The 25,227-nt window shown below is 39.5% G+C and overlaps 3 protein-coding genes across 5 annotated transcripts; 2 read left to right on the top strand and 1 right to left on the bottom strand.

The window, feature by feature from the left end:
- Positions 1-3,142: 3,142 nt before the first annotated feature.
- Positions 3,143-8,266, top strand: mat2ab (methionine adenosyltransferase II, alpha b). 2 transcript variants are annotated; one of them, XM_046387478.1, is made up of 9 exons: positions 3,143-3,414; positions 4,152-4,229; positions 4,315-4,437; positions 4,576-4,688; positions 4,810-4,953; positions 5,045-5,263; positions 5,356-5,538; positions 5,666-5,799; positions 6,430-8,266. In XM_046387478.1, the coding sequence occupies exons 1-9, from the start codon at positions 3,324-3,326 to the stop codon at positions 6,530-6,532; spliced, it is 1,188 nt and encodes a 395-aa protein (XP_046243434.1). In that variant the 5' UTR covers positions 3,143-3,323; the 3' UTR covers positions 6,533-8,266. The 2 variants fall into 2 exon arrangements, with proteins under 2 accessions (XP_046243434.1, XP_046243435.1); XM_046387479.1 differs by having other exon boundaries at positions 5,666-6,513.
- Positions 8,267-17,018: 8,752 nt separating this feature from the next.
- c4h2orf68 (chromosome 4 C2orf68 homolog) lies at positions 17,019-19,264 on the bottom strand. The gene is made up of 4 exons (XM_046387467.1): positions 19,129-19,264; positions 18,632-18,747; positions 18,378-18,523; positions 17,019-18,282 (listed from the first exon to the last, which is right to left on the bottom strand). The coding sequence occupies exons 1-4, from the start codon at positions 19,236-19,238 to the stop codon at positions 18,160-18,162; spliced, it is 495 nt and encodes a 164-aa protein (XP_046243423.1). The 5' UTR covers positions 19,239-19,264; the 3' UTR covers positions 17,019-18,159.
- Positions 19,089-25,219, top strand: usp39 (ubiquitin specific peptidase 39). Of its 2 annotated transcripts, none has more exons than XM_046387464.1 (14): positions 19,089-19,192; positions 19,667-19,747; positions 20,067-20,145; positions 20,251-20,345; positions 20,429-20,565; positions 20,655-20,807; positions 20,900-21,125; positions 21,254-21,328; positions 21,591-21,658; positions 22,036-22,224; positions 22,424-22,566; positions 22,743-22,878; positions 24,305-24,391; positions 24,961-25,219. In XM_046387464.1, the coding sequence occupies exons 2-14, from the start codon at positions 19,684-19,686 to the stop codon at positions 25,012-25,014; spliced, it is 1,506 nt and encodes a 501-aa protein (XP_046243420.1). In that variant the 5' UTR covers positions 19,089-19,192; positions 19,667-19,683; the 3' UTR covers positions 25,015-25,219. The 2 variants fall into 2 exon arrangements, with proteins under 2 accessions (XP_046243420.1, XP_046243419.1); XM_046387463.1 differs by lacking the exon at positions 19,089-19,192 and adding an exon at positions 19,316-19,343.
- The last annotated feature ends 8 nt before the right edge of the window (positions 25,220-25,227 follow it).

The following is a 25,227-nucleotide window of genomic DNA, read 5'->3' as shown; positions in this document are numbered from 1 at the left end:
TGTGTTTTTGGATGGTGGAGGGTTGTGTCCGACCAGCTGTGGCAGCGAATGAGGTCCGACTGTGTTTGCATGGTTCGCTGCTAGACATACTGTACATTCCGGTACTGTGTTTTGTGCCGTAAAGTGCTGTTTTTGACTCCTCTTTGTTATTATCGTGGCTGTGAAAATTGTTAGAAAAACATGGTAAGGACAGTATAAAAATTTAACTTCAGTATAAATGTTAGGTGAAGAAAATGCAGGACAGATATGCTTGCATAAATTTGAAACTGTTTTGAATCATTTCATAGTGCATTTGTGTATTTTCTTGATTTTGAAATGAAAACCTTATTGGACCTTTGTGTAGAGTAACATGTTTAAAAATGTTAAAGACTGTATGACTTTGTCCTACTTTAGGTTATTTAGATAAGTATGATGAGTTTGGCAGTCATGACCACTGACTATCTATTGTGAAATGTTAATGAAAAATATGCTCTGTCTATACAGACTGTTATTGTTTTGTAATGATGTGGCTAAAATAGAAGAAATATGTATGTAAAGGACAAATATTAAGTATGGTAGAAAACACAAAGTAGAAGACAATCTATGCCACAAAGATTATTTTACTTAAATTATGTATTTATTTTCTTATTTAAATGTTAAATGAGCCTGAATTCTGCTGGCCAGTGAGGGAGCATTATTTCGATGGAAATGTCAAAATGATGTAACAAAATATTGATAATTATTTTCTTTTTCTGTTAGGATCTATGAAGAGAGAGAGAGAGAGTTTGATTTCTCCACTTTCCATTTTAGTAAAGGCAGATCAAATGTTGCTTTTATTGTCTGCAATGTAGACTGTTAAGTCTACGGGTCGTTGTAAGATGAATGATGTGAATGAAGTTGACAAGAAAAAAAATATCAGTCCTGTGAGATGCAGACTTTTGGCATGTGGAAGTGGTTTATATGTGTGAAATCATCTGATCAGTGAGGCGAGATGGTTTTTCAGGGGTTCCTTGAACCCAAAAACTGGAGCAACACAGTCCAAAGAAATAATACACTCCCCTTCAAATTCTGTTGTCTCCTCTTGAGTCTCTTTCTATTTATTGCTGTGATTTATTATTGTTTTAATGTGTAAGTTGCTTGCTATTTTTGGCTTACTGAATAAATGTGGGCGACAGACATAACAACACATCCTGTAGAAGGCAACAGCAGGTGCATCTTGCATCATGCTTTTGCTCTCTGAAAAGAAAGTGTCCACCCTGCAAATTCATGGTGACATGAGTGAGTGTACCGCTCTGATGCAACACTGGTCAGGGATTGAATTGTTTGGTTTAGTGAAACTAAACACCAAAAGTCAAAGTAACATTATTTAATTAACTGACTCAAAGGGTTCAGTCTCACAGTACTGATGACCCTGTAACGTCATAACTGTGAAGAATCTTGTATTTTTTTGGTTGGATTTCCCACCATAAATAATCAATTAAAGCTTTTTTCTGTTTCTATTTGGATTAAATCACCAGGAGATAAATTAAAAAGGCTGTGAAAGCAGCCTTTATTCATTTATCTTTTATAACCTCTATGTTTGTAATAACCCTCATCAGTACATTCTGTAGGATGAATCAGCAGCCACTGTCAATGTGTGAAGGTCAATCTGACATTCACACATTGACTGAACACGGACTTCAGTCAGAGCGCAGTAACTGTGACATGTCTCTTCAGTGTTGTTCAGGTAGACCTCAGGTCACTCTGCTTTATGATGCAACACATGGTTTTGATTGTAACTGTGTCTGTGTGCTCCACAGCTTCATAAATGCTGTGTCACTGTGACAAGCAAGCCACGTATTCTTATTTAAAGATATCTTGAAAACGGGAAGAAGAATAATAGATGCAGCATTTACAATACTCAAAATGACAAGCAGAAAAGAGTTGTGTTGACTCAGTAGACCATTCAATGGCCTGACGTAAAGTCTGAAAACCACAATGTCCCAATATGTGCATCATATTCTGGACTTTTTTTTGGTTAAAACACAGAGACCTAACTGTTGCAATTTTAAATCAATACAATACAGTCCAACTGAAAGTGGAGGTACTCCTCTTAGTTTCAGCCTTTTGTTCCTCTCAAATAGAGTAAATAATCCGACTTTGGAGCTAAAGTTATTATAGACCAGTCCCGGTTGAGACATTAATTACACCTATCTGTTGCCTACAAATGTAGAGGATGTTCACAATCAGAGCTTTTGATTATATTACACCACAAGGCCTGGAGGGTAAGATGGAGATTGGAGCTTTTTGAGTAAAGTATAATCAAGTTATGTGGAGATTTACCATATCCCCAGCCTCTGTTCTTCTCTCTGCTGTCCAGTTTTCACTTTGTTGCAAATGTATTTCCAGGTTAATCACATTGTTTCTCCAAGGAAGCATATGTTCTGATGTTCTTGTGATAGCTAAAATAAATACAACTTATCAGATTAATTTTCCTAGTGTTGGTTTAAGACCAAACTTGAATAATGGTTGTAGGAAACATTTTTTTCTTGCCTGACCAATGATAAAATCCGTACAGACAATGTTGTTATATAAGACAAAACAAATAAAGTCTTAAAAATTAAGGTTATACCTCATAAACATATCACTTGCTTAAAATACAACATGATATGAAGTGGGAAGGAAGGTCAGTCTGAGGAGTATCAATACCCAACCTATGTCTTGTCGTGTTTTTGTTTTGTTTCCAAGTAGCATCTTGGCCAGCCCAAACTTTTTATAGAAATTTGGGTTTAATATTAATTTTGAGCTTGTTACTAGAATTTAAATTTCATTAAATGTGGTATTGTTTGAGAGGTATTACTGCACGTAGGGTGAGTGGTTATAAATTCTGTCGTCAGAATCTCGTCCGATTTAACAACTTTATGATTCAAGGCTGCAAAGGTTTATCACTTTTACATCTGATACGCACACACCCTTGACAACAGAGAAATGTAAGTACTAAGGTTAAGGGTGCTGACTGAGCAAGGCTCTTATGTCACTGGCAGGTACCCTGGCACTAACATTTAGACACGTGTGCTATCTGATTGCAATCTGCAATGCGTTTCCTGCCTACAGTAACCCCTCAGCAGGCTCAATGGTACGGCCCACCTCCTCTTGACGTCAGAGCGTCTGACTTCATAGCATAAATAGTGGAGCTCTGCGCCATGAGGCTCAGGCTGGAGGATCAATAGCGAGAGATTAGGGTGTCGCTGTGGAAGAACAGGAAAAACGCCAAGGTGTTTTAAGTGAGAAAAAAATACAGGTTTAGCTTGATATTAACATCGTAACATTTTTACATTAAATATCTGCAGCGGCCCTTAACGACAATGAACGGACAGATGAATGGTTTTCATAACTCCCTCATTGACGAGGACTGCTTCTTGTTCACATCAGAGTCGGTCGGAGAAGGGCATCCCGGTAAGAGCCAACACGCTGCTCTTTTTAACGCTATATTATTCGTGTCTTTCTACGTCGTTCCTCGTACTGTACATTTTCACGTTGTGCTTGCATCAGAAAAACTGGAACAGGCCCTACACATCATTCAGATTTGATCGTTACGGCCTTTTCCGCCACTTGAATGTTAGCTGAGCCGGTCTCAAGAGCACGCGCTGCTAGCTAATGTTAGCTAGCTAATCTTTGCCGAGTATGTGATGCTGTCGCGTATGTGGGCCGTTGACAGCAAACACGGCGCTGTTCGCATCAGACATTCACTGTACACGTTACGTAAATGCTGCTCTCATTACAGTAACGTTGTTATGATTGTTGAATTGCTTAACGTTTTTTCTGAACCTGCCGAATCGTGCGGTGCTATGGCAGGAGCACGCGGTGCACAATGACCGGTAACATTAACGGTTTGTCTGAATGGCAGTGCTCGGTAGAGGGTGTCGTATTTCATCCTCGGCAAATGTAACGAATTAAATGTTTAAGTTTATCACGCTTGCCTTCCGGTCCCCGGTTACTTGCGCGCGCGCGCTCACACTTCCTCACCACATGTCCACATGCTGAAATGGCGACTGTTTTAAGACCCCGAGCCACTCCCACTCGGAGTACGATCCGGGCTTAAGTGCCACATTTTACCGTCAGCCCCAGTGATCCGGCTCTGCTGCAGTCTGTTATTGATGCCGGTGTTTAGTTGCTTTGTTCTTGTTTTTCAGACAAGATCTGTGATCAGATTAGTGATGCAGTCCTGGACGCCCATCTCAAGCAGGATCCTGATGCCAAAGTTGCATGTGGTAAGAAATAAAATATTTTCTTCACATTTATATTGGCATTGGAGTATCGAATGTTGTTTTTTCATACCTTTGTTTTCTTGTGCAGAGACTGTTGCCAAGACTGGGATGATCCTGTTGGCCGGTGAGGTGACATCACGTGCCACAGTGGACTACCAGAAAGTTGTCCGCGACACCATCCGCCAAATTGGATATGACGACTCCTGCAAAGGTGTGACATGTTGTTGTACTTAGATACTTTATTCATCCCCAAGGGAAACTCAAAACTTGTGGTTTGTGCTTTTCAATTTGTTGCTTGTAGGTTTGTTTTAAGAATGCAATCTTAAGATGCTATCTCACTCCTGCACAGGCTTTGACTATAAAACCTGCAATGTTCTCGTGGCCTTGGAGCAGCAGTCTCCAGACATCGCTCAGGGTGTTCACGTCGACCGTAATGAGGAGGACATTGGAGCAGGGGACCAGGTCAGTAGTTAATTTCAGCATTTTGTTTGTCATGTGTATTCTGAAGCTACAAATTGCTGCTCTTCTGTCTTTTAAAGAGTTAAACGTTTTAATGACTGAGCTGATGTCCCTTCCACTGCAGGGTTTGATGTTTGGATATGCCACTGATGAGACCGAGGAGTGTATGCCTCTTACAATTGTCCTCGCCCACAAGCTGAATGCTAAGATGGCTGAGCTGCGTCGCAATGGCACCCTTCCATGGCTCCGGCCAGACTCAAAGACACAGGTAGAGCTGTCATACTTGCTATTAGTAACTAGTGTAAATTCACTTCGGGTTGAATAAATTTGGCTCATTTATATTTTCACATTCTTCTTAGGTTACTGTCCAGTACCGCCAGGACCGTGGTGCCATGCTTCCAGTGCGTGTGCACACAATTGTCATCTCTGTCCAGCACGATGAGGATATTTGCCTGGAGGAGATGAGGGATGCCCTGAAGGAGAAAGTCATCAAGGCTGTGGTTCCCTGCATCTATTTGGATGATGACACCATCTACCACCTGCAACCCAGTGGCCGATTTGTTATCGGTGGTCCACAGGTAAATATCGGTGTGAAGGTGTGGCTTTCAGAAAGTATTAAGCTTGTGAGTTGCTTCCCTGTGCAACGTGTGTTGTCCTCCCCCAATCACAGGGTGATGCTGGCCTGACTGGTCGTAAAATCATTGTTGACACTTATGGAGGCTGGGGTGCCCACGGAGGCGGTGCCTTTTCTGGGAAGGATTACACAAAGGTGGACCGCTCTGCCGCTTATGCTGCACGCTGGGTGGCCAAGTCTCTGGTGAAGGCTGAGCTCTGCAGGAGAGTGTTGGTCCAGGTGAGTGGTACTTTTAAAACCCACCTTTCTTTTTCTTAGGAAGTGGGGCTGCAGGAGGTTCCTACCTGTTAGATTTTTGTGGTTTTTATGGTTGATATAAAACGCCTATCTGTATGTGTTGTATTAGGTTTCCTATGCTATTGGAGTTGCCCATCCCCTCTCAATTTCTATTTTCCACTACGGGACCTCTGACAAGAGTGAGAGAGAACTACTTGACATTGTGAAGAGGAACTTTGATCTCCGTCCTGGAGTTATTGTCAGGTAATGTATAACCACTGAAGCCACCTGCTACTCAATGGAGAAAAAAAAGCTCCTAATTCCTTACTGTTTCCTTTGCCTTGGTTTTGTCTTTTCATTTAGTTTCACAGAGTTTAGAGTTAATTTAATCCATCAACGTATTGTGCGTCTTGTTGCCAGTACCATTTTCCTTTTGCTAGAACTGACGGTTTGTTTCATTTCTGTGGGGTTGCGATACCGCGCTCTACTTAATTACATGGTATAGTGTCAACGTACGTGATTCTTAGCAAGGGACAAATTCTCATTTATAAGGTTAAACTGTTACAATATTGGGTGTAATCGAGCCTCGTAGCTGGTAGTTGGATAAGCAACCTTTGTAAATTGGTATGAGTGTGGTTTCCATTTGCAAGCTACAATCAACGCACTGCTCAGAGTTGGCAGGGTAAGTGTCGAAGCTTCACGTGCTTCCCTCTTTACCAGCTGGTCTAACAAACCTTTTTTTTTTTTTTTTTTTTTTTTCCTTCCCCCCTCTCTTCAAAATTTATCTTGATTTTGACACTCCCCAGCGGCAAATGTGCTTGGTATGTCTGTGAGTGACTGTATTTGAGGTCAGTGGGTGTGACTGCTGCTAAATATGCTGATTATGTATTCCAGGGAGCTGGATCTGAAGAAACCCTTGTATCAGAGGACTGCAGCCTATGGCCATTTTGGCCGAGAGTCCTTCCCATGGGAGGTGCCCAAAAAACTCAAATACTAAACCTGTTAAGCTTTTCCCCCCAGGCTTGTTGGTGTATACTACAGAGAAGCCTCCAAGATTCCAGGGGGTGAAATGCGCTTATCTCCTTCATAATAATGCTATCATTTTTAACACATGACTCCCTTTCCTCACTCCTCTTTCACTCCTTTGTCTTGTTACTGTTTTCTGCTGTTTGCAGTATCATACTGGGTCTTAGGAGGTATGCCTCAGAAACTTGATGTTTAAAACTTTGGTGGGTTCCATGAACTCATGCACCACCGTACTACTTAATGTTTTCCCACGTCTTGAAGTTCCCCTGCTTCTCAATGTGATAGAACCCAAATAGCGGCGTTCAGTAGTTCTCCCTTTGGCATTCCACACCCGTCAATATCGTCAGTTTTCAGTGTCCCTGCGGGCGCATATTAGGATATATGCGATACCCCTCCTAATTTATTGGTGCTACTGATGTAAGGTGTGTGTGCGCAACATCTAACACACTGTAAGTCCATTTAGAAGCATAATTTGATAGTTAGAGGGTGATCTGATCTGGCACCTTCTCAAACAAGTTGAGCTTCTTTCTAAACATTCCTCCTTTGTCAATCTGGTACAACTATCCCTTGGCCCAGGGTTCTTTATACAAATATTTTTTTTAACTTTACTCCCTCATCTTTGTGGAGGATGCTAGAATGGCACAATTAAAATCAAGGGTTGTTGCTGTTTTCACAAAAAAAAAAAATGCTATGCATTGCAGGCTAAGGGGCGAGCCACATCCTAATTATTCAAGCTCTCAAATGAGCGTAAAGCCTCAGATGCTTCTACAGACCTTTGCTGTTTTCTGACGTAATACAGAAAAGTCAGAAGCTGCTATGTCACTGCTTTGGTCTGCAGAGGTATTGGTTATACTTGATAGCGATATGAAAATTGGATTGTTAGTGCATTGAAATTCAATTTTAAATGAATCCCTTTTTAAAATGTAGTTTCACTTGCTTTTTTTAATGGTTTGAAGTGACTGAAGGGCCTTTCACTCCTTAAGTATATTGATGAAGGGTGTAGCTACAGAGAAACCTGTTTCTCATCTTTATCCTTAGCGGAGTGTGTTCTTTACCACAGAGTCTTATTGGCTAGGATTCAAACCTCAACACTATTTATTTGTTCTCTGAAACATGGCGTGGATACAGAGAAGCCGAGGTTTCAGATGGCAGCTTTAAACACACTTGGTTATTGAATTTCGAATTCCTTTTGACTTGATCCTTTTTCAGTGTTTTGTCTGAGGCCCCAGAGTGTTGTACAGAAAAGCTTTGGTCGGCCTCAGCTAGCTACTGTTATTGGTGATTTTACAACCGTTTTTTTTTTTTTTTAATTTGTGGACTGTAGACCTTACTTTTAGGTGGGTTAGATTTGAAATCCCATTGAATTGCTGGTGCAATTCTTTTTGGCTCTCATCATTAATGGAATGGCAACATTTGGTTGGTGTAGTACAGAGAAACCAGCCTTGTTTACATGGCCATCCCATATATGAAAGAGTTTTGGTTTTGTTCCTTTTTACCACACGGATGTCATCCCGTTGGCTGCAGTAAGTGTACGAGTGCCTTTTCTATTTCCTCTACACCCCCCACCCACCACCCCCATTTGCTTTTCTCCCTTCCCACCGACATGCATTCAAATTACAGAGGAACAAGTAGCTCATGATGTATTATGCTTCATGTCTAGACTGGGTAGTTTCCTTATGCTCTGTAATAAACTACTCCTTTCAAATGTTTGTGTCATGAATTTTTGTGCTCTTTCATTGCTATTTTGCGTACAGTTGACTGTTAGCAGTTCTTAATTAAAACGTGCCTTTCACAATGAAGAAATGGAACTTTTATAATGACAAAACTGTTCATACTCACAGATGTCAGTATGAATAGCTTTGAGTCTGAACTTTCAAAATGCTTCGTCCTTACTTCGCATCATTAAGTGTAGTAATGCCTGTGCTTATGCTATGTTGCTTCAAAAATATCCAAGTCAGCACACCAAGGCTATTCCCACAATACATTGTGAGTACATATCACAAGTGTATAAATAATATGTGCCAGTATGATGGATGTCTAGAGGCATTGTAGGAAATGTGCTAGTGTAAAATGTGGCCTCTTCCTGCTTGCTTCAGTACACTTGTGCTGTACTGTTGGTTTGTCCTTAAAAAACCCTCCAAAGGAAATTGGCACATTGTTCTCAGGGCACCTTTTCCCAATTTACTTTTAAAATTTTATTACCAAGAGATACCCACATTGCTTTCTGGCTCTACAGTATGTTCTCACCAGAACAGACTTTAAATGGGATTCAAATGAAGTGTGGTTTCCACTGACTTTGAAGTCTATTGGGAACCAATCTTGTTTTAGCTAAAAATGAAAATTCCCTCTTCTGCTGCAATCTCATTTCTTCTTGATTAAAGCGATAAGAAGTATATTGGTTATTGTGTTTGATTTAACAGAGGGTTTGTAATTCTTAACAAACTGATCAACATTTAACCAGAAAGCGAAGATATGTTTCAAAAGGATGTGAATTTTACATCTGTAGTCAATGTGATCTGCACTCAAATACTCTGGAGCTTTAAACTATCCCCAAAATGAATTTGCATGACAATTGTCTGCATTCATCAGCTGAGTCACTGGCTTTGGTGAAATGGTTGGAAACAGAAACAGATGTAGAGTTTGACCAGAAACCAAACTCCCCTCTTTTTGGATAGTCAGCTGTCTGCACTTAATGAAACTTGTGTACGCTGTTAGCGTGAGGGGGTTTAATGACTAACAGCTCAGTCAGCTGCCTCAGCATTTGGTGCAGGTAATACATGACTGGTTTGTCCTGTTAAAGTAGTTCTATGGTATTTGCAATGTGGAAGCTTAGATTGCCCACAAGGAGGGCTCCCATATGTTCTGACTTGTTCCTTTCTCCAATGAAGATCAACTGAGCTCCATCTTTCCTTGACACTATGCTGCAGGGCTTTTGATGTTTCAGGAGGCATTGATGTATATTAGACACAATGAGAGGGACCAGCTGTGTTTTGAAACCCTTCATTAATATTTATAGGTAGTATTTTGCAAAGAACAACTATAATCCAGCTGTAATTACAAAATGAAATAACACAAATACAACTGGAAGAGAATTCACATTTTTAGATTATGTATTGTAATATTACTGACATTATCCTGTAGGTGTGATAAGCAGAGTTTATTAGTGCAACCACTACCAACAGCCCTTTCTGAATTAAGATCTACACTCTGACATGGAACAAGGCCAAGACTCTGCTTCCAGCAAGCGAGTCGGCCTTATGCATACTGAAATGCATAAAGGGAGGAGCGCTTTTCTGCTCTTTATGTAACACCAAATGGCCAGCTTTCCAAAACACACTGATTACATGATTGAACATATTTTTAATTTCTGTCTAAGTCTTCCTTGGATGTGTTTTTTTTTGTAAAAATATTGACAACAAATATGATATGGCAACATGCACTGAAATCATTTTCAGTTGTTGATAACAGAGTTGAGACATGGGTCACGTAATCATAGACTGCACTATTGAGATGTTTGATGCAAAATATGTGTGGAGTTTTATGGCCACTGACATACTTAGCCAGAGGACTATGGTTGACTTTATTGATTAATAGCCTATGGATGAGATAACATTGTGATAAAAGCTATCAATAATTTTGTAGTTTAGTTTCTTTAAAATGACCAGGGGAAACATATGGAAACTCTGTATTTAAAAGTTTAAAGTCTGAAAGTTTTTTTTAGTGAAGATAATATTTTCTAATTCTGTAGTATCCTCTTTATTTCACAAAAATTCAACTTGGATACTTTACTTGAATTGCTTCCCCATTATTGTTAATGACTGATAAGAGTTGTAGGGTATGAACTTTTTTGGCTTCAGTGGGGCACGCCATAAAATCAGAACCACTTCCTTAAGGTGAACACTTTGCAGCACTGATATTAAGAACAGGAACCAGCTGATTCATCAGTGGCCTTCATCTAGATAAACAAAGGAATTCACACGTGTCAAAGTGGACCTTGAATTGATTACACAGCTTAGACACAGCAGGACAGAAATGCTTAGTCTCTGACTCCATTTGTGAGTTCTGTATTGTTTTTTAAGCTTCTGTGATCTACAGAAGCAGATCTTGGTCTTGGTCTTGGTCTTGGTCTTGTTTTGACAAAACAATACAACTCTAAATCTGGATACTGGAAGTAGAACAAAGGGCAAGGTGTGATAAAGCATTTTCTCAAGTTAAAGACTAAACCGACAAACTGTAAAGCAGAAGACCATGAGAAGAAAAGAATTTGGCTGAGAATTCAAGATCAGAGTTTTTTGAAAGGTGTCCAGTGAGCATATGGCGGGGAAGCGTTTTCAGAAACAGTAAGAGTAAGCGTGCAAAATCTTATTAAAAGATAAAACCAGCAGCACACCCATGTACTTGGCATCAGAAATCAGGAGTATAAACACATGAATTCATAAAATGTTCAAACAGTGTTGGCTTTTGGCTTAATCCACATTTTTTCATACATTTAATGTTTGTTTTGCAGGTATTTCAGCACATCCCAGAGAATAGTGATTAAACACACTGGTTATGAGAGATGCTACATTGAATGTATCTTACTACATTAATGAGGAATCACGTAATACGGATTTTTCATCATAATAGGCTCATGAATAAAGTTATTTTAGCCCATAAGATATCCTGTGGTGCTACCACACAATGCTCTTATTGTGACGGTTACACAAGCAAGTCGAGGGTTTGTGTAACATCATGATTCAATAAACACATTCTTGAAGAAAAAAATGTAATTATGTAATAAATGTAGTAACAATCTCCATAAAAGATAAATAAATGTTAAAGGAAGAGTTAAATAATATCAGTAACAGAGAAGGTCTCATAACATGGTTGGTACAGAGACACTGAGAAACTGAATTTACAGATTATAAACAAAAAAACACATGGTAATACTGCGTAGTATTCTGGTCTAAATAAACAAACCCTTAAAACTCAGCAGCTTATTCAAAATACTGTTGCTTGAGCCTTCACAAAGAGTTACACACCTTCATAACCCCAAGGAACATTTCTGACATGCTTGCATGACGTTAAATCTTCCTAATCTTTGGTCATTTGGAACCGGTTTGGTTGATATTCCTAAAGGATTTAAAGCTATAAAACACACAGTTAGTTCCTGCTACTTACAGAGTTTGAGTAATGAGTGATAACATTCAAGAAAATATTATTCAAAACGCATTAGTCACATTCAGTCAAACTCAGCTGTAGTGAAATAACGCAGAGCAAAAATACCCACTAAACACCTCTCAGGTAAAGCAAACAGAGGCCACAATTAGTTAATTATGGGAGAACTGAAGGTTTGTGCAATCCAAATAATGCTGAGCAAAATGAACACACTGACACAACCTTGCTGACGGTATTTTGTCGTATGTGTTCTGCTTTGTAACTACACAAGTGTTGCATTGCCTTCAAAAAAAACAAAACACTTTCTTACATGTTATGATGCCAAATAACTTTCTCTGTTAGCAGGCGATGAATTCTAACATCTGATCTGGAATGTGTGTGGCGGGTATAAAGACAGTTTAACACAAACGAATGAAACAAATACAAGAATGTCAGCCATCTTCAGTTATTCAAGCCAGAGAGAGTTACGATGTCCTCTAAAACAAGTCTGTGCTGTCCTATTTAGTCAGCACCTTCAGGGTGTAGAGGATTGCTGTGTTGGAGAAACAAGTAAAACATATAGCAAAATGCGAAACTGAAACAAAATAGAGTTAGAGGAATTAAATAGAAATGAGGAACACTCTAACACCAGCTGACTGTCTGTGATCTGTTTTCTTCCAGATTAATTATATTTAGACATTTTTTTTGTCTTGGTCCAAGATTTAAAACTTTGCCTTTTCACTCCCTGCAGTGCTTCTATGTGATATTTCACATTCTGGCTGAAACTCATTCTGTCAAAAGAGATTTTAGCATCAAATCCTGTTCTAGGGAAGGATCTGTGGAGTCTTTTCAGTGCTGAACTAGTAATCCACTGAGCTCTTTCAGTAAAATTGGCTTTGTTCCTGTGGCTCACAAATCCTGCCTGCTTTGTAAATTAATGAGTGGATGTTGTGGTTTGCACATGTGGTAGGTGCACCAGAAGCATACAGTTTTATGTTATGGAGACCTGCGTACTTACATTTTTATGTACTTTTCCCACCCGTGGTAAAAGCAAAGACTCGGATAGGATACTTGATGCTTCTAGGTTTAATTGCATCTGCTATGAAACTGAGTTAATGAAATGCAGTGTCTCATTTAACACATTTGGACTTCTGCAATTATTCCTACTATTATTTTTGTAATAATAATTATTAATAATTTTTCATGCATAAGCTTTAGTACCTCATACCTTGTAACAAGTTAACACATCTATACATTGCGAGCATTCTTGACCCCATGGGTTCTGTCAGGGCATGTGTGTCTGTGAGAACCCCCTGAACAGGCCTTTCTCGCCAGGGGCCTGATAGGTGGAGTCAGTTGTCAACGACTCACCTGGTCTGACAGCAGCACTTATAGAAAATGTTGGCAGTCAGCCACTCTCTTTCACCCTGTTGAGTTTTATTGTATTTAAAATGTCTTTATCTTAATTTCCCCTTTAAGATTAAACTTATTTAGCTAGCTTGTGTATGCTCTGCTCTCCTTTATCCCTCATGAAATAAATAGCTGACATTTTATGACCCTAAATCATGTCTGGAAGTAATCCTCCTCTCCCAAAGCCGGTCCAGCTCATTTTACAAAGTACATCACTACTGTTACAGTATACGAGTCACAGGTAACATCATCAAATTCAGATCTCAGTTCTGATCTGCAGTTTGACCACAGCAGCTGTGCATTTCCACTACCACATTGGCTCGGTCAAGCGTCTATATTTATCTCTGAATGGTGCGAGGTTATGTCTGGTTACACTTCCATAGCCTTGAATGGGCAAGATCACACACCACTGTACCAGTATCGTCGCACTGACGGAGGCTGCTGCAGCTGAAATACACCAGGATGTAATTATAAAAGTGTGGGAATTTATTCCTCAGGAGTTTTGCACCACATTCACACTACACTCAAGTTGAGAGTAAACAATGTGCTGGTAAAGCCTCAGAATTTCATTTATGATGAGCAGCACCAATGCACCATTACAATCTCTTAGCTGACTTTTTGTGGCACATACAGCTTTGATACAGGTGTACAGTATTATATCTTTGTTTGTCCATAACAAAGATGAGATAGTCAATTTGTCCCAGAAACAAAGAGCACAGAGGGCACCACCTGTCCTCTGTTTGCACTTAAGAGCAAAAGCAGCACTATGGACACCAAAACAGAGTGTGTTGTGTTTGTGGAGTGAATGATAATGCCTTTATACCTCTTTAATTTTCTCATAGGCAGTGCACCAATGAGCAGAGCAGGGTTTCTAGAGATTTGTCACAGTGAGAGGGGAGGCAGATCAGCTGGTTGAGTGAGGTCAGTGGGGTGTCTTGTTAAGACTGGGCGACAGCTGATGCAATAACTGCAGGAGCTTGCGATTGCTCTACTGTATGTTTGAAGGAAAGTGAAATTAAAGCCGTACGTTGCTTTTCTATTTTTTTGTAATTCGTAGAGCTTTTTGCATTGTGCATGCAGGGTATATACATTTGATTTTAGTTAATCCACTAATGCAAATGTGTTACATATATTCCTATTTTCTTCGTCTTTTTTAAAAATTCTTATTGCAGGGTTTACATGTTTTACTCATGTGTAAGATTGCACTAAAAGATGTTAAGTAAGTTCAGCCAGACGTTATTTGTTTCTTAACACCGTCTGTGTCACTTCCTTTGGATCTGTTGAACAATAAGTCATTACCATCATGATAATCTCCTGTACTCATGAAGGCAGATACATGTGATTACATATGCACCTGTGAATCAACCTGTGTCATTGTTTGCTTCACAGTTATGCAATATGCTTTTTATTTGCTGGAGTGATTCCAAATTGTATCTAATCTCATTAGTAAAGTGGTATTAGACTCAATTTGTCATTGTATCCAACACAACTAAAATTCTGCAGTATGTTTTGTAACGTCCGGCTACAGGATTACTTCATTCAGCTTAGCATAGTTGAAAAGCCAGTTACAAAATTGACCAAAAGCAAATGAGCTTGCTGATCCTTGAACAAACTCAAAAATGTGTGTTTTGTTACACAAGATTATCATGAACATATTTAAGGAGTTTATTTAAAAACAAAGGAAAACAAGCAAATAAAAAAGTAGAAATCATGAGACAATGCAAGATGATGTAGGAAAGCTGGGCCCTTAGCCTGAGGCATCCCCAATTTAGAATAATAAGCAAATTACAAAGAAAATACAGGCTGTAAATATACACATTCAGCATAGAGAGTAAATATTACTTGTTTCAAGAGCAAACAGGAAAGGTGGGGGGTCATCAGACATTGTGTACTTCTGTGCAGAAAAACGGAACTTTGATTTCAATATTTATATAAGTATTCAAAAGTTTAGTACCCCGATAAATAAATTGAAACTAACATTGTGATGTAGGCCGCGATAAGACCGAAGATGAAGCTGTACAGTACAGTCCCCACTGAAGAGTACTCACAGCCTTTAAAAGGGTTGTCGAGGGCAACAGATACAGGAAAGAAGGGAGGACGTTTACGTTTATCTGTGCTGAAGCTCAGACTTTCATTAATACACATTTGTGGAGACAATTTAAATGGAAGAAAATTAACAGAATTTTTTTTTTTTACAACACCACAAATGTTGGCAGGGAACTGGAAAGACCCTGGCAAATATATCTTAGCAATGCTAATTTTTAGCTTTTGGACTTTTACAAATGTGAATGAAGCATGAGATACTGAATTGGTAAGAGACTATATGATAGTCCCACAGTAGAAAAAAGATGTATCCACTACAGATACTACTAACATCTGTAAAAAAAAAAGGGCCCTCAAGAAAAGGAGCTCCCACTATGCTGAGTGGTTGTCAATTCCAAGAAGGAGATTTCTAATATGGATAAAAATATTACACATACTGTATATACCCAGATTTTACAGAGAATTTTATTCAGAAAGCTATAAAGATGGGCATCACTAATGGTGGTAATGGAGGAACACTGAGAGTGATAATTTAAGGTTTTTATAGTAACTGAACTGCAGGAAGTCCAGTGTGACTTCTTTAAAGTGAGACAAATAGGAGATAATATGGATATTTCCCTACTGAACTCGTACATTGTATTGGTAATCTTCAAACATCGCCAAATGCATAGCAGTCGGCCTTCCTGTTGCAACAAGTTCCTCTGTGAATTGCTTTCGTGATTTCAAAATATTTCAAATGTTACCTGGAGGTAATTTAAAAACTTCAGGTCGTCCATTATGTAATACCGTTAGCGTGAAGATACATTAAGGGGGTAAGGCGCAAAGTGTGAGTTGTGATTGGGTCATTTTCAGCCAATTGAGGAATGATGAAACTGGAGATGATGTGGTTAGTAGCAGAGTGGGTGATGGGGAGTGTTTCTTCCCTCTTAGAACCTCAGTCACATGCTCACTGAAGAATGAAAACTGAAGTGGAGATAGGCGTTAACAACCTTCAGGGGAGTGTCCCTCTTCCTCCAATGGCATGACAGAGGCCACTCCTCCATCACAAGGCTTTGCATAACACTTGGCCCGCCATGTGGTCAGAGGATGAAGTTTGCATATTTTCATGCATTTAAGAAAACAATGAATTAATCTCCTTCTATGATGTGAATCAGCAGCTTGTCTGTACAAATATGAAGGCAGCTTTGTTTATTTTTTCCACAGCCGGGGAATGGTGAAATGTTTTTCATGTGTCTGCTCTTTAACCGTCACATTTAACCTGTGAACCGCTGCTGGGGCGGCGTTTCATTTCTGTATCCACGAGACATGTGGGATATGGCCCTAGGACACATCAGGCTGGCACGAACCTTATTGGAGGTGTCAGATGTTCGTATTTCAGAGTTCATATACTTTGGAAAGGCTGGTGGGTTTGAACTTGCTGGGTTTGTCCCAGTGGGAAGGGAAATGAATTAATAGCTAATCAGAGGCAGCAGTCATAAAATGCAATTTTGCAATGTCACACAATTATGTTCATATATGTGGCACAGCAAAAACATTTTTTAAGAAAACTGCGGTTGTAGTCTCTTTGTTTAACTCTGAATTCAGGCTGCTGTGGGAGTTCACCTTCACTTAAGACAAAAGACTTTTTATCTTGTGTACAGAATCCAAGTAGTGCTCATTATCAGACAAGGACATCCCACTGTGTTACACCAGTGACAGCTCAAATTCAAGCTTTAGCTGTCCCATTTCTATCTTTTGGGTAAAAAGTAATGGAAAAACAAACAAACAAAAAAAACCCCCAAACATTTCTTGAACTACCCAGAAACTATTTGACACTTTAGAATGATTGACAATAATGGATAATGTCTTGTTTGGAGAAAAAGACCCTGTTTGGCCATTTGTCTTTATAATCAGAACACACTGTTATGGATGAAGGAACAAAGTCTGACTTAACGTAAAATATAAGTTGAGACAGATAAAAGACCGGCTTGCAGAGTTGAAAAGCTGACTCATACTGCCACCTGCTGATGGACATGATGTGAAACACTTCTGTCGACTGATATTTTGCTGTAACCCAATACTATACGTATTTCCACCGATACATTTTTCAACAAGTGATCAAAGTGGGTAATGTATGTTGATCTATTGTTTTTCCACACAGATGTGAGTGTTTTTCTAACATATCCAGACATTTAGAAAACAAAAAACACATTTTATGGCTACTCAATTCTATAAGTGCAAATCCAGACACATTTGACAGTAATAAATGGATTTTAAGCATGTTATTTTATATGTAAAGTGTTATTTCTTCAAAAAATATTACAGTATCAAAAATAAACATATTTCAACAACCAAAAATAAATAAAAATACTGAAAACACAACAAACATTGTCACACAAACACATCATCAAGGTTACTCTCCAACTCAAAAAGAAACAAAAATAAATTTGTTTTTAAATTTGTAAAGCATGAGATCGCTGACAGACTGATGCTCTGTTCACAGCATTTTACAAAACAAGTATATTTCTGTTTATAAAAACTAGATATTCACACAAGAAACTTGGGATATGTTTAAATGGAGGAGGAACGCTAACCATGCACTCTGTCGAAGAGCATCTTCTCCTAATTTCTTCTCCCAATTTAATTGTTGGAAAGCAGAAAGCAAGCAACAACACAATTTTCTAGGTCCTGTCAACTTGAAGTATCCCTAAAATTATTGATGAGGGCATGAGGTATCACAAGGTCCAACGTGAATAAAATGTAGTAAACATGAAACTGACTATTCGCTCCCAACCCTACTGTCTATGATAAGTGCTGTTTCTCCTCCTTTAAAAACATAAGATGGCTTTGATTGCGGACAAAAGTTGGATCTTTGCTGACAGTCACTGTAAATGATCCCAGAGTCCTCCTTGTGTCCTCCACACTATCAATAGCATATATGCTTTGAAGGAGTGCAGAACTGCAAAAAAGTATTGCACCTCTTTGTCTGTAGCCCCTCTGTCATCACAATCTATTTTTTGAGAATATCCCTCAGCTTTTGTTTCGTCTTTTGTCTATTTCTTTTCGAATTCGAGCCTCTAGAGCTGCCCTCATGGCTGAGTCCAGGATGTTCTTCTCTGCAACACGTTCAACCACCTTCTCGGGCTTGTCCTCCTTCAGAAACAGAAAGAAGGAGGGGAGGGAATTAAGACCAAAGTAAAGTGGATGAAAGCAAAACACATCAGTCACAGTCAAATCAGTGTATTAACCTTGTGCACGAGGAAGGAGGTAATGGTACCAGAGTCCGCCTGATAGTCGAGCCAGAAGAGTTCAGTTCCGTGGGTCTCCGTCTCGGTGCTTGACCCACTCTCATTCCACTCTTCAGCCTCAGCACCGGCCCCTGGCTCAGACCCATCTGCAACATGAACAAACACACACATATACATATATTCTCTTCACTGGATTCATTGGCTTTACTGTGAGTAACTGAGAGCATCAGCGCAACAAAGAGCATCAAACTTACGTCTGCGTCGAGGATGGTATACTTGGATATCTGGTCGGCGGGGTCGTCTAGGGGTTGTGGTGTGCCTCCGACGCTGAAGCTCTTTGGCTTGCTTCACCTCCTTATCATAGTCATCTCTTGAAAACATAAGAAATCAACATAATGTTATTGCTTGGACATGTATTGCATTGTCAAATGCATTACTTTCTTCCTAAAGAATGCTTCGTCAATGGTTTGTGACATCAGTGTGATCATAAACCAAAAGAGAGAACAAAAAATATCGTTGCTTCTTGTTTGATACCTAACACCATATTTTTCCCCAATAAGCAGCTAAATATTTGCATCCAGTGACCTAAACGAAAGATGCCTTAGCCTGCCTTGACCAATAGGCGAGTGCGAATATTTCTTGTGTAAAAGAGGCTGTATTACTCATAACTTGCCGCCAGCTTCTCCTGTTATTGCAACTAGATGTTGGAAAAGGAACGGTTACTAGCCTGAGCTAAAATTAAGTAAATCACCTAGCAATCTGGTTCCTCCGGATATGGTGCAGGAAGCCGTGGCTCATATCCAAACGCCCCCCTGGTTTGTATTTCATCGCATGTACTTCATCGTCTCTTAAAATATCCATTTCAAACAATTCTAATACCGTGACAATATTTGTAAGCTAATGACGCTAACGACTGCAACTAGTCTCAGTCAGATACACTGACAAAAAGCTACATGCTAGCCAACGGTAAGTTGTTGCCCAATTGTAACATTCCCGGAGTTTACAAATTAATAATAGCTAAAAATACACACTGTTATGTAAAGAAAAAAATCTATAAAGCATTCCAAAACAGGTCTAGACTATTCTGTAACAAATCAACCAAGTATCACAATGAATATGCTAACAGGTAGCTTAAGGATCGATTTTGCTAGCTTCAAACTCCGGGATACGTTTTAGTGTGCCAGTTGGTAGTCGCGACGTATACCACCGCGAGTTTCGACGCGCACGGTGCTTGACCCATTCATTTCTTCCAAATAAAGTTGCACCGCTTCTGTTGTTTTCGCGTTTAGGGCGCAAGCTAACCGCTATGATGGTTTCTCTAAAGCGAGAAAGAGAGCCTGAGGTCGACGACGATGACATCGAAGACAGAGGTAAGTTGGACGTTATTTATTTCCAACGTCAGCCCTACGTTTGGTTAGCCGGTGGCTAATGTTACTAGAAGCTACATGGAAGTGCGCTCGATTTTAGTAATTGATCGACCCAGTCACACGCAGGCGGGTCAACAACTATCGCTATCATTATGTAGTTTTACTGTGCTACCGCCCTTCCAATTTACTCTGTTTATCAAATCCATCATCTAACAATCGTCACCCAACTGTATATTAGCTAGCATGTTTAGCTAACTTACATTCGAATGATTGAACAAAATATGGTTATACATTGTTGTTTTTGTTTTGCTTTATGTTGCAGTCGCAACCAAAATAAGCCGCGGGCGCGTAGTAGAAGACCAGAGAAGTCGCCACTGTCCCTACCTTGACACAATAAACAGGCAAGATGAAGTTGAATGTGTATAGCTAATGTCGGTGCCTAATGCTGGTTAGCTATATACTTAAGCACTGCAACTGATGTCCGGTTTTGTCTCTTTATCCATCAGGAGCGTGCTGGACTTTGACTTTGAGAAACTCTGCTCCGTCTCTCTCTCCCACATTAATGTCTATGCCTGCCTTATATGTGGGAAATACTTTCAAGGCAGGTGCATTATCTGACATTTATTCATTGAGCGAATATCTGCTTGTGTCTGGACTGATTTACTCATGTATGCTTGCTTGTAGGTAGAGGTCTGAAGTCCCACGCTTACACCCACAGTGTGCAGTTTACTCACCATGTGTTCCTGAATCTGCACACCCTCAAGTTTTACTGTCTGCCAGACAATTACGAGATCATCGACTCTTCGCTAGAAGACATCACGGTACATAAAATCATGGTCAAAATACTGTACAGCACAAATTGCACCTTTTGTGCTAATAATTTGTTGATGATGTCTCCCTTTGTTTACAGTATGTGTTGAAGCCAACTTTCACCAAACAGCACATTGCAAGCCTGGACAAACAGGGTAAACTGTACCGAGCCTATGACGGTACAACCTACCTTCCAGGCATTGTAGGGCTCAACAACATCAAAGCCAATGACTATGCCAATGTGGTGTTACAGGTATGAATAACTGCTAAAGTGGACCTTATTTGGACTTTGTCATAACTTTTTTAAATAATCCCAACCATTCAATATTTTCCTTTTCTTTCTAGGCTTTTTCCAATGTTCCACCTTTGCGAAACTACTTCCTGGAGGAGGAAAATTACAGAGGAATTCGTAGGCCACCAGGGGACATCATGGTCCTGTTGGTGCAAAGATTTGGAGAGCTCATGCGTAAACTTTGGAATCCGAGAAACTTTAAGGCCCATGTGTCTCCTCATGAGATGCTGCAGGCTGTGGTGCTGTGCAGCAAGAAGAACTTCCAAATTACCAAGCAAGGTAATGTTTTAGTTACCAGAAACTCCTCTACTGTACTTTACTTTTACTGCAGATCTCATGTAGGCTTTTAACGCATTTCCCTATGGAGACTAGATTGTGATGCTGGTCAATTGTTTTCTGTTCTGCAGGAGATGCTGTGGACTTCATGACGTGGTTCTTGAATGCTCTGCATGGTGCTCTTGGAGGCACAAAGAAAAAAACCTGTGAGTAGGAGGAGAATCAAAAGTGGTCTGAAGCTTAGTTAATTGTTATGTCATAATATTTGCAAAGTTTGTAATGTGTTGTACAGGTGTGTATTTGGCACATTCATGTGGAAGCCAAAGAACAAACAAATATAACAGTTTCTCTTTTTTTGCTTTCTCTGATGTTGAGTGTAGTTCAGAGTTAGGATTTTGAGATTTTAAAATGTGATTAAAAATGTGAATTAACTTTTAACTGTTTTCATTTGTCTTTGTGCCCTCATAGCAAGTATTACCAAAGCATTTCAAGGCTCCATGCGGATCTTCTCCAAGAAACTTCCACACCCAGATTTGGTGAGCTTCTTGCTAGTATTCTGAAATCATTAAGTGACCTCAAGATTCTAAATAATTTTACTAATGTAACAGCTCAAGTCTATTAATCAATAATGTTTAAATTAACTGACCAAAGAGTTTGTAGATAGTGATATGTTTTTTTAAAAAAACTTCTTTCCCTTCTGAATTAATTTTTTTGTCAAATTGAAGGTTAACTCAAAGATGATTTTTAACACATTAGTTAACATACATTACTTCAGATCCGAATTAAGCTTGATTTTGATGTGTCTAGCATTTAGATTCTTTAAGACTATTTTAACCAAAACTGAAGCGTCCCAAATAAAAAACCAGCATCAGGAGGATTAGAAATAAAATGATTGGTTTTTTTAAATTGCCAGACACCAGAGGAGAAAGAGGCATTGCTCACTACAGAGGAGTACCAGGAGCAGATGTCCGAGTCCACATTCCTGTTTCTGACTCTTGACCTCCCAACAGCGCCGCTGTACAAGGATGAGAAGGAGCAGCTTATAATCCCGCAGGTCCCTCTCTTCAACATCCTGGGCAAGTTCAATGGCAGCACAGAGAAGGTACCAGTTCATTCATGCATAATGCATAACATGCATAATGAAAGGTAATTGGAGGAAATAACTGTGAGAAAAGTTGCTGTGCTGTAACGATGTTGAAGATTTGATTATTAAAATTTGGGAACAAATTGTCTAATTGCAGCAGCAGTGTTTTTCAAAGGACATTTTTAAACTGAGAAAATATCTGTGCATTTATCACCAGGAATACAAAACCTACAAAGAGAATTTTCTCAAAAGGTTCCAGCTGACCAAACTGCCTCCGTACCTCATCTTTTGCATCAAAAGGTTCACCAAGAACAACTTCTTTGTGGAAAAGAACCCCACAATTGTCAACTTCCCTATCACGTAAGTGCTGTTTACATTCCACAAGACAAAGTAGCCTGACAGAACCGTGAAGTTTATATTGATAATAGTAAGGAGTGGTTATTATTATAAGGTAATGTAGCTCTTGTGAGAAATGATGTCATGTGTATTTTGTCCTTGATATAAATAGGCACTTGTTCATGTTGTCAATTGCACAGGAATGTAGACCTTCGTGAGTACTTGACAGAAGAAGCGCAGGCTTCAGAGAAGAACACAACCTATGACCTCATCGCCAACGTAGTGCATGATGGGAAACCCACTGAGGGAGCCTACAGAATACATGTACTGCATCATGTAGGTGGCAGCCAGATATTTCTGAAATTTTCCAGATTTCTGGGGTCATGATTACAAACAGCCTTAATAAAGGCAGTAGCATTACAGTACTGTGAAAAAATGCTGTAAAATAAGAATGCTTTCAAAAATGAAAGTATTAATAGTTTATTTTCATCAATTAACAAAATGCAGTGAATGAACAGAAGAGAAATCAAATATTTGGTGTGACCACCCTTTGCCTTCAAAACAGCATCAATTCTTCTAGGTACACTTGCACACAGTGTTTGAAGGAACTCGGCTGGTAGGTTGTTCCAGACATCTTGGAGAACTAACCACAGATCTTCTGTGGATGTAGACTTCCTCAAATCCTTCTGTCTCTTCATGTAATCCCAGACAGACTCGATGATGTTGAGATCAGGGCTCTGTGGGGGCCATACCATCACTTCCAGGACTTCTTGTTCTTCTTTACCCTGAAGATAGTTCTTGATGACAGTGTGGCTGTATGTTTGGGGTTGTTGTCCTGCTGCAGAAATTTGGTGCCAGTCTTACACTTATCTGATGGTACTACATGATGGATAAGGATCTGCCTGTATTTTTCAGCATTGAGGGCACCATTAATCCTGACCAAATCTCCAACTCCATTTGCAGAAATGCAGCCCCCAACTTGCAAGGAACCTCCACGTGCTTCACTGTTGCCTGCAGACACTCATTATTGTATCGCTCTCCAGCTCTTCAACGAACAAACTGCTACAGCCAAATATTTCAGATTTTGACTCATCAGTCCAGAGCACCCGCTGCCATTTTTCTGCACCCCAGTTCCTATGTTATCGTGCATAGTTGAGTCGCTTGGCCTTGTTTCCATGTCGGAGGTATGGCTTTTTGTCTGCAAGTCTTCCATGAAGACCACTTCTGGCCAGACTTCTCCAGACAGTAGATGGGTGTACCTGGGTTGTACTGGTTTCTGCCAGTTCTGAGCTGATGGTACTGCTGGACATCTTTAAATTTCGAAAGGAAATACGCTTGATGTATTTTTAATCTACTGCACTAAGTTTCCTTGGCCCACCACTGCGTCTACGATCCTCAGCGTTGTCATTTTCTTTGTGCTTCTTCAAAAGAGCTTAAACAGCACATCTTGAAACCCCAGTCTGCTTTGAAATCTTTGTCATGTGAAACTGATGATCATTAGCACCTCTTTGGTATAATCGGTTGATCATACACCTGACTATAATCTTACAAAATATCTGACTTGGATTTTTCTTTTGTTCGCTCACTTTGCATTTTCTAAATTGAAAAAAAATAAACAATTATAATTTATATTTTTGACAGCATTCTTAGTTTACAGCATTTTTTTTACCTAAACTTTTCCCCAGTGCTGTTTGTTACATAGTGTTGTGTTACTATGGGTTCAAATGATCATCACTCATGATCTCTCTTGGTGTTTGATCAGGGAACTGGGAAGTGGTATGAGATGCAGGACCTGCAGGTGACTGACATTCTCCCCCAGATGATTACACTGTCAGAGGCCTACATCCAGGCAAGTCCTTTCACTCATTCTGTGGATGTTAGAAATGTTGTAGAGTCTTGGTTCCAAACTTCTGTTGTGCATCATTAAATTACATTTAAAAAATGTATTCCCTTTTATCTGCTATTCACAGCACACGAGAATGAATCCAATATTCAAAGGCAAATCTACAGTATGAGGCTATTTAGACTGTAATTAACTTCCAATGGTTGAGAGCAATAGTAGTGATATGAAATAAATAAAGGCAAGTATCACTGAACAGTTACTCATGAGCTGCAAAGGAAAATTTGATTAACTTGGTGTTTCAGTGGTGATATTTGCTGATTACTGAAGTTTTGCCTTCTGAGATTTATGAAGTTAGTGGAGGATTGAATCTTTGTAATTTCTTGGTTAAAAATCTCATTAGTGATGCAGCACAAAGCTGACATTGTCAGCAGCTCTGAAAAAGCTGTATCTGATGAATCTTGTTTGATACCAGATTGTGGTTTAAAATTAAGTAAAAATGGTCTTGCAACCCAACGAAGAGTCCTGAGATTTACAATAGAGTTCACTTTGGTAACAAATGTTTTTTGCCCTCCTAGATCTGGAAGAGACAAGAGAGTGACGGTGACACAGACAACCACACAGGGGTGTAAGTGAGTCAGGATTCTCACAAGTGTAAATGGCCAGAAGTGTTGTCGCTGTTGTGGAGATGAGCTGGGTGCAGAATATAGAATGAATGGAAAGAAAACATCAGGGACTCTTTCTTTACAGCCACAAAAAAAACATGTAATTGTCTCAGTTTTTTCACTGTTTTATCTTTTTACTATGTGGAAGTTTCTAAATAAACAAACTCCAGGACACGTGTC

The sequence above is a fragment of the Scatophagus argus genome, chromosome 4, assembly GCF_020382885.2.
Source record: "Scatophagus argus isolate fScaArg1 chromosome 4, fScaArg1.pri, whole genome shotgun sequence".
NCBI lineage: Eukaryota > Metazoa > Chordata > Actinopteri > Scatophagidae > Scatophagus > Scatophagus argus.
Note: the sequence above shows the minus strand (reverse complement) of the source record. Positions and strands in the feature narration are given on the sequence as shown.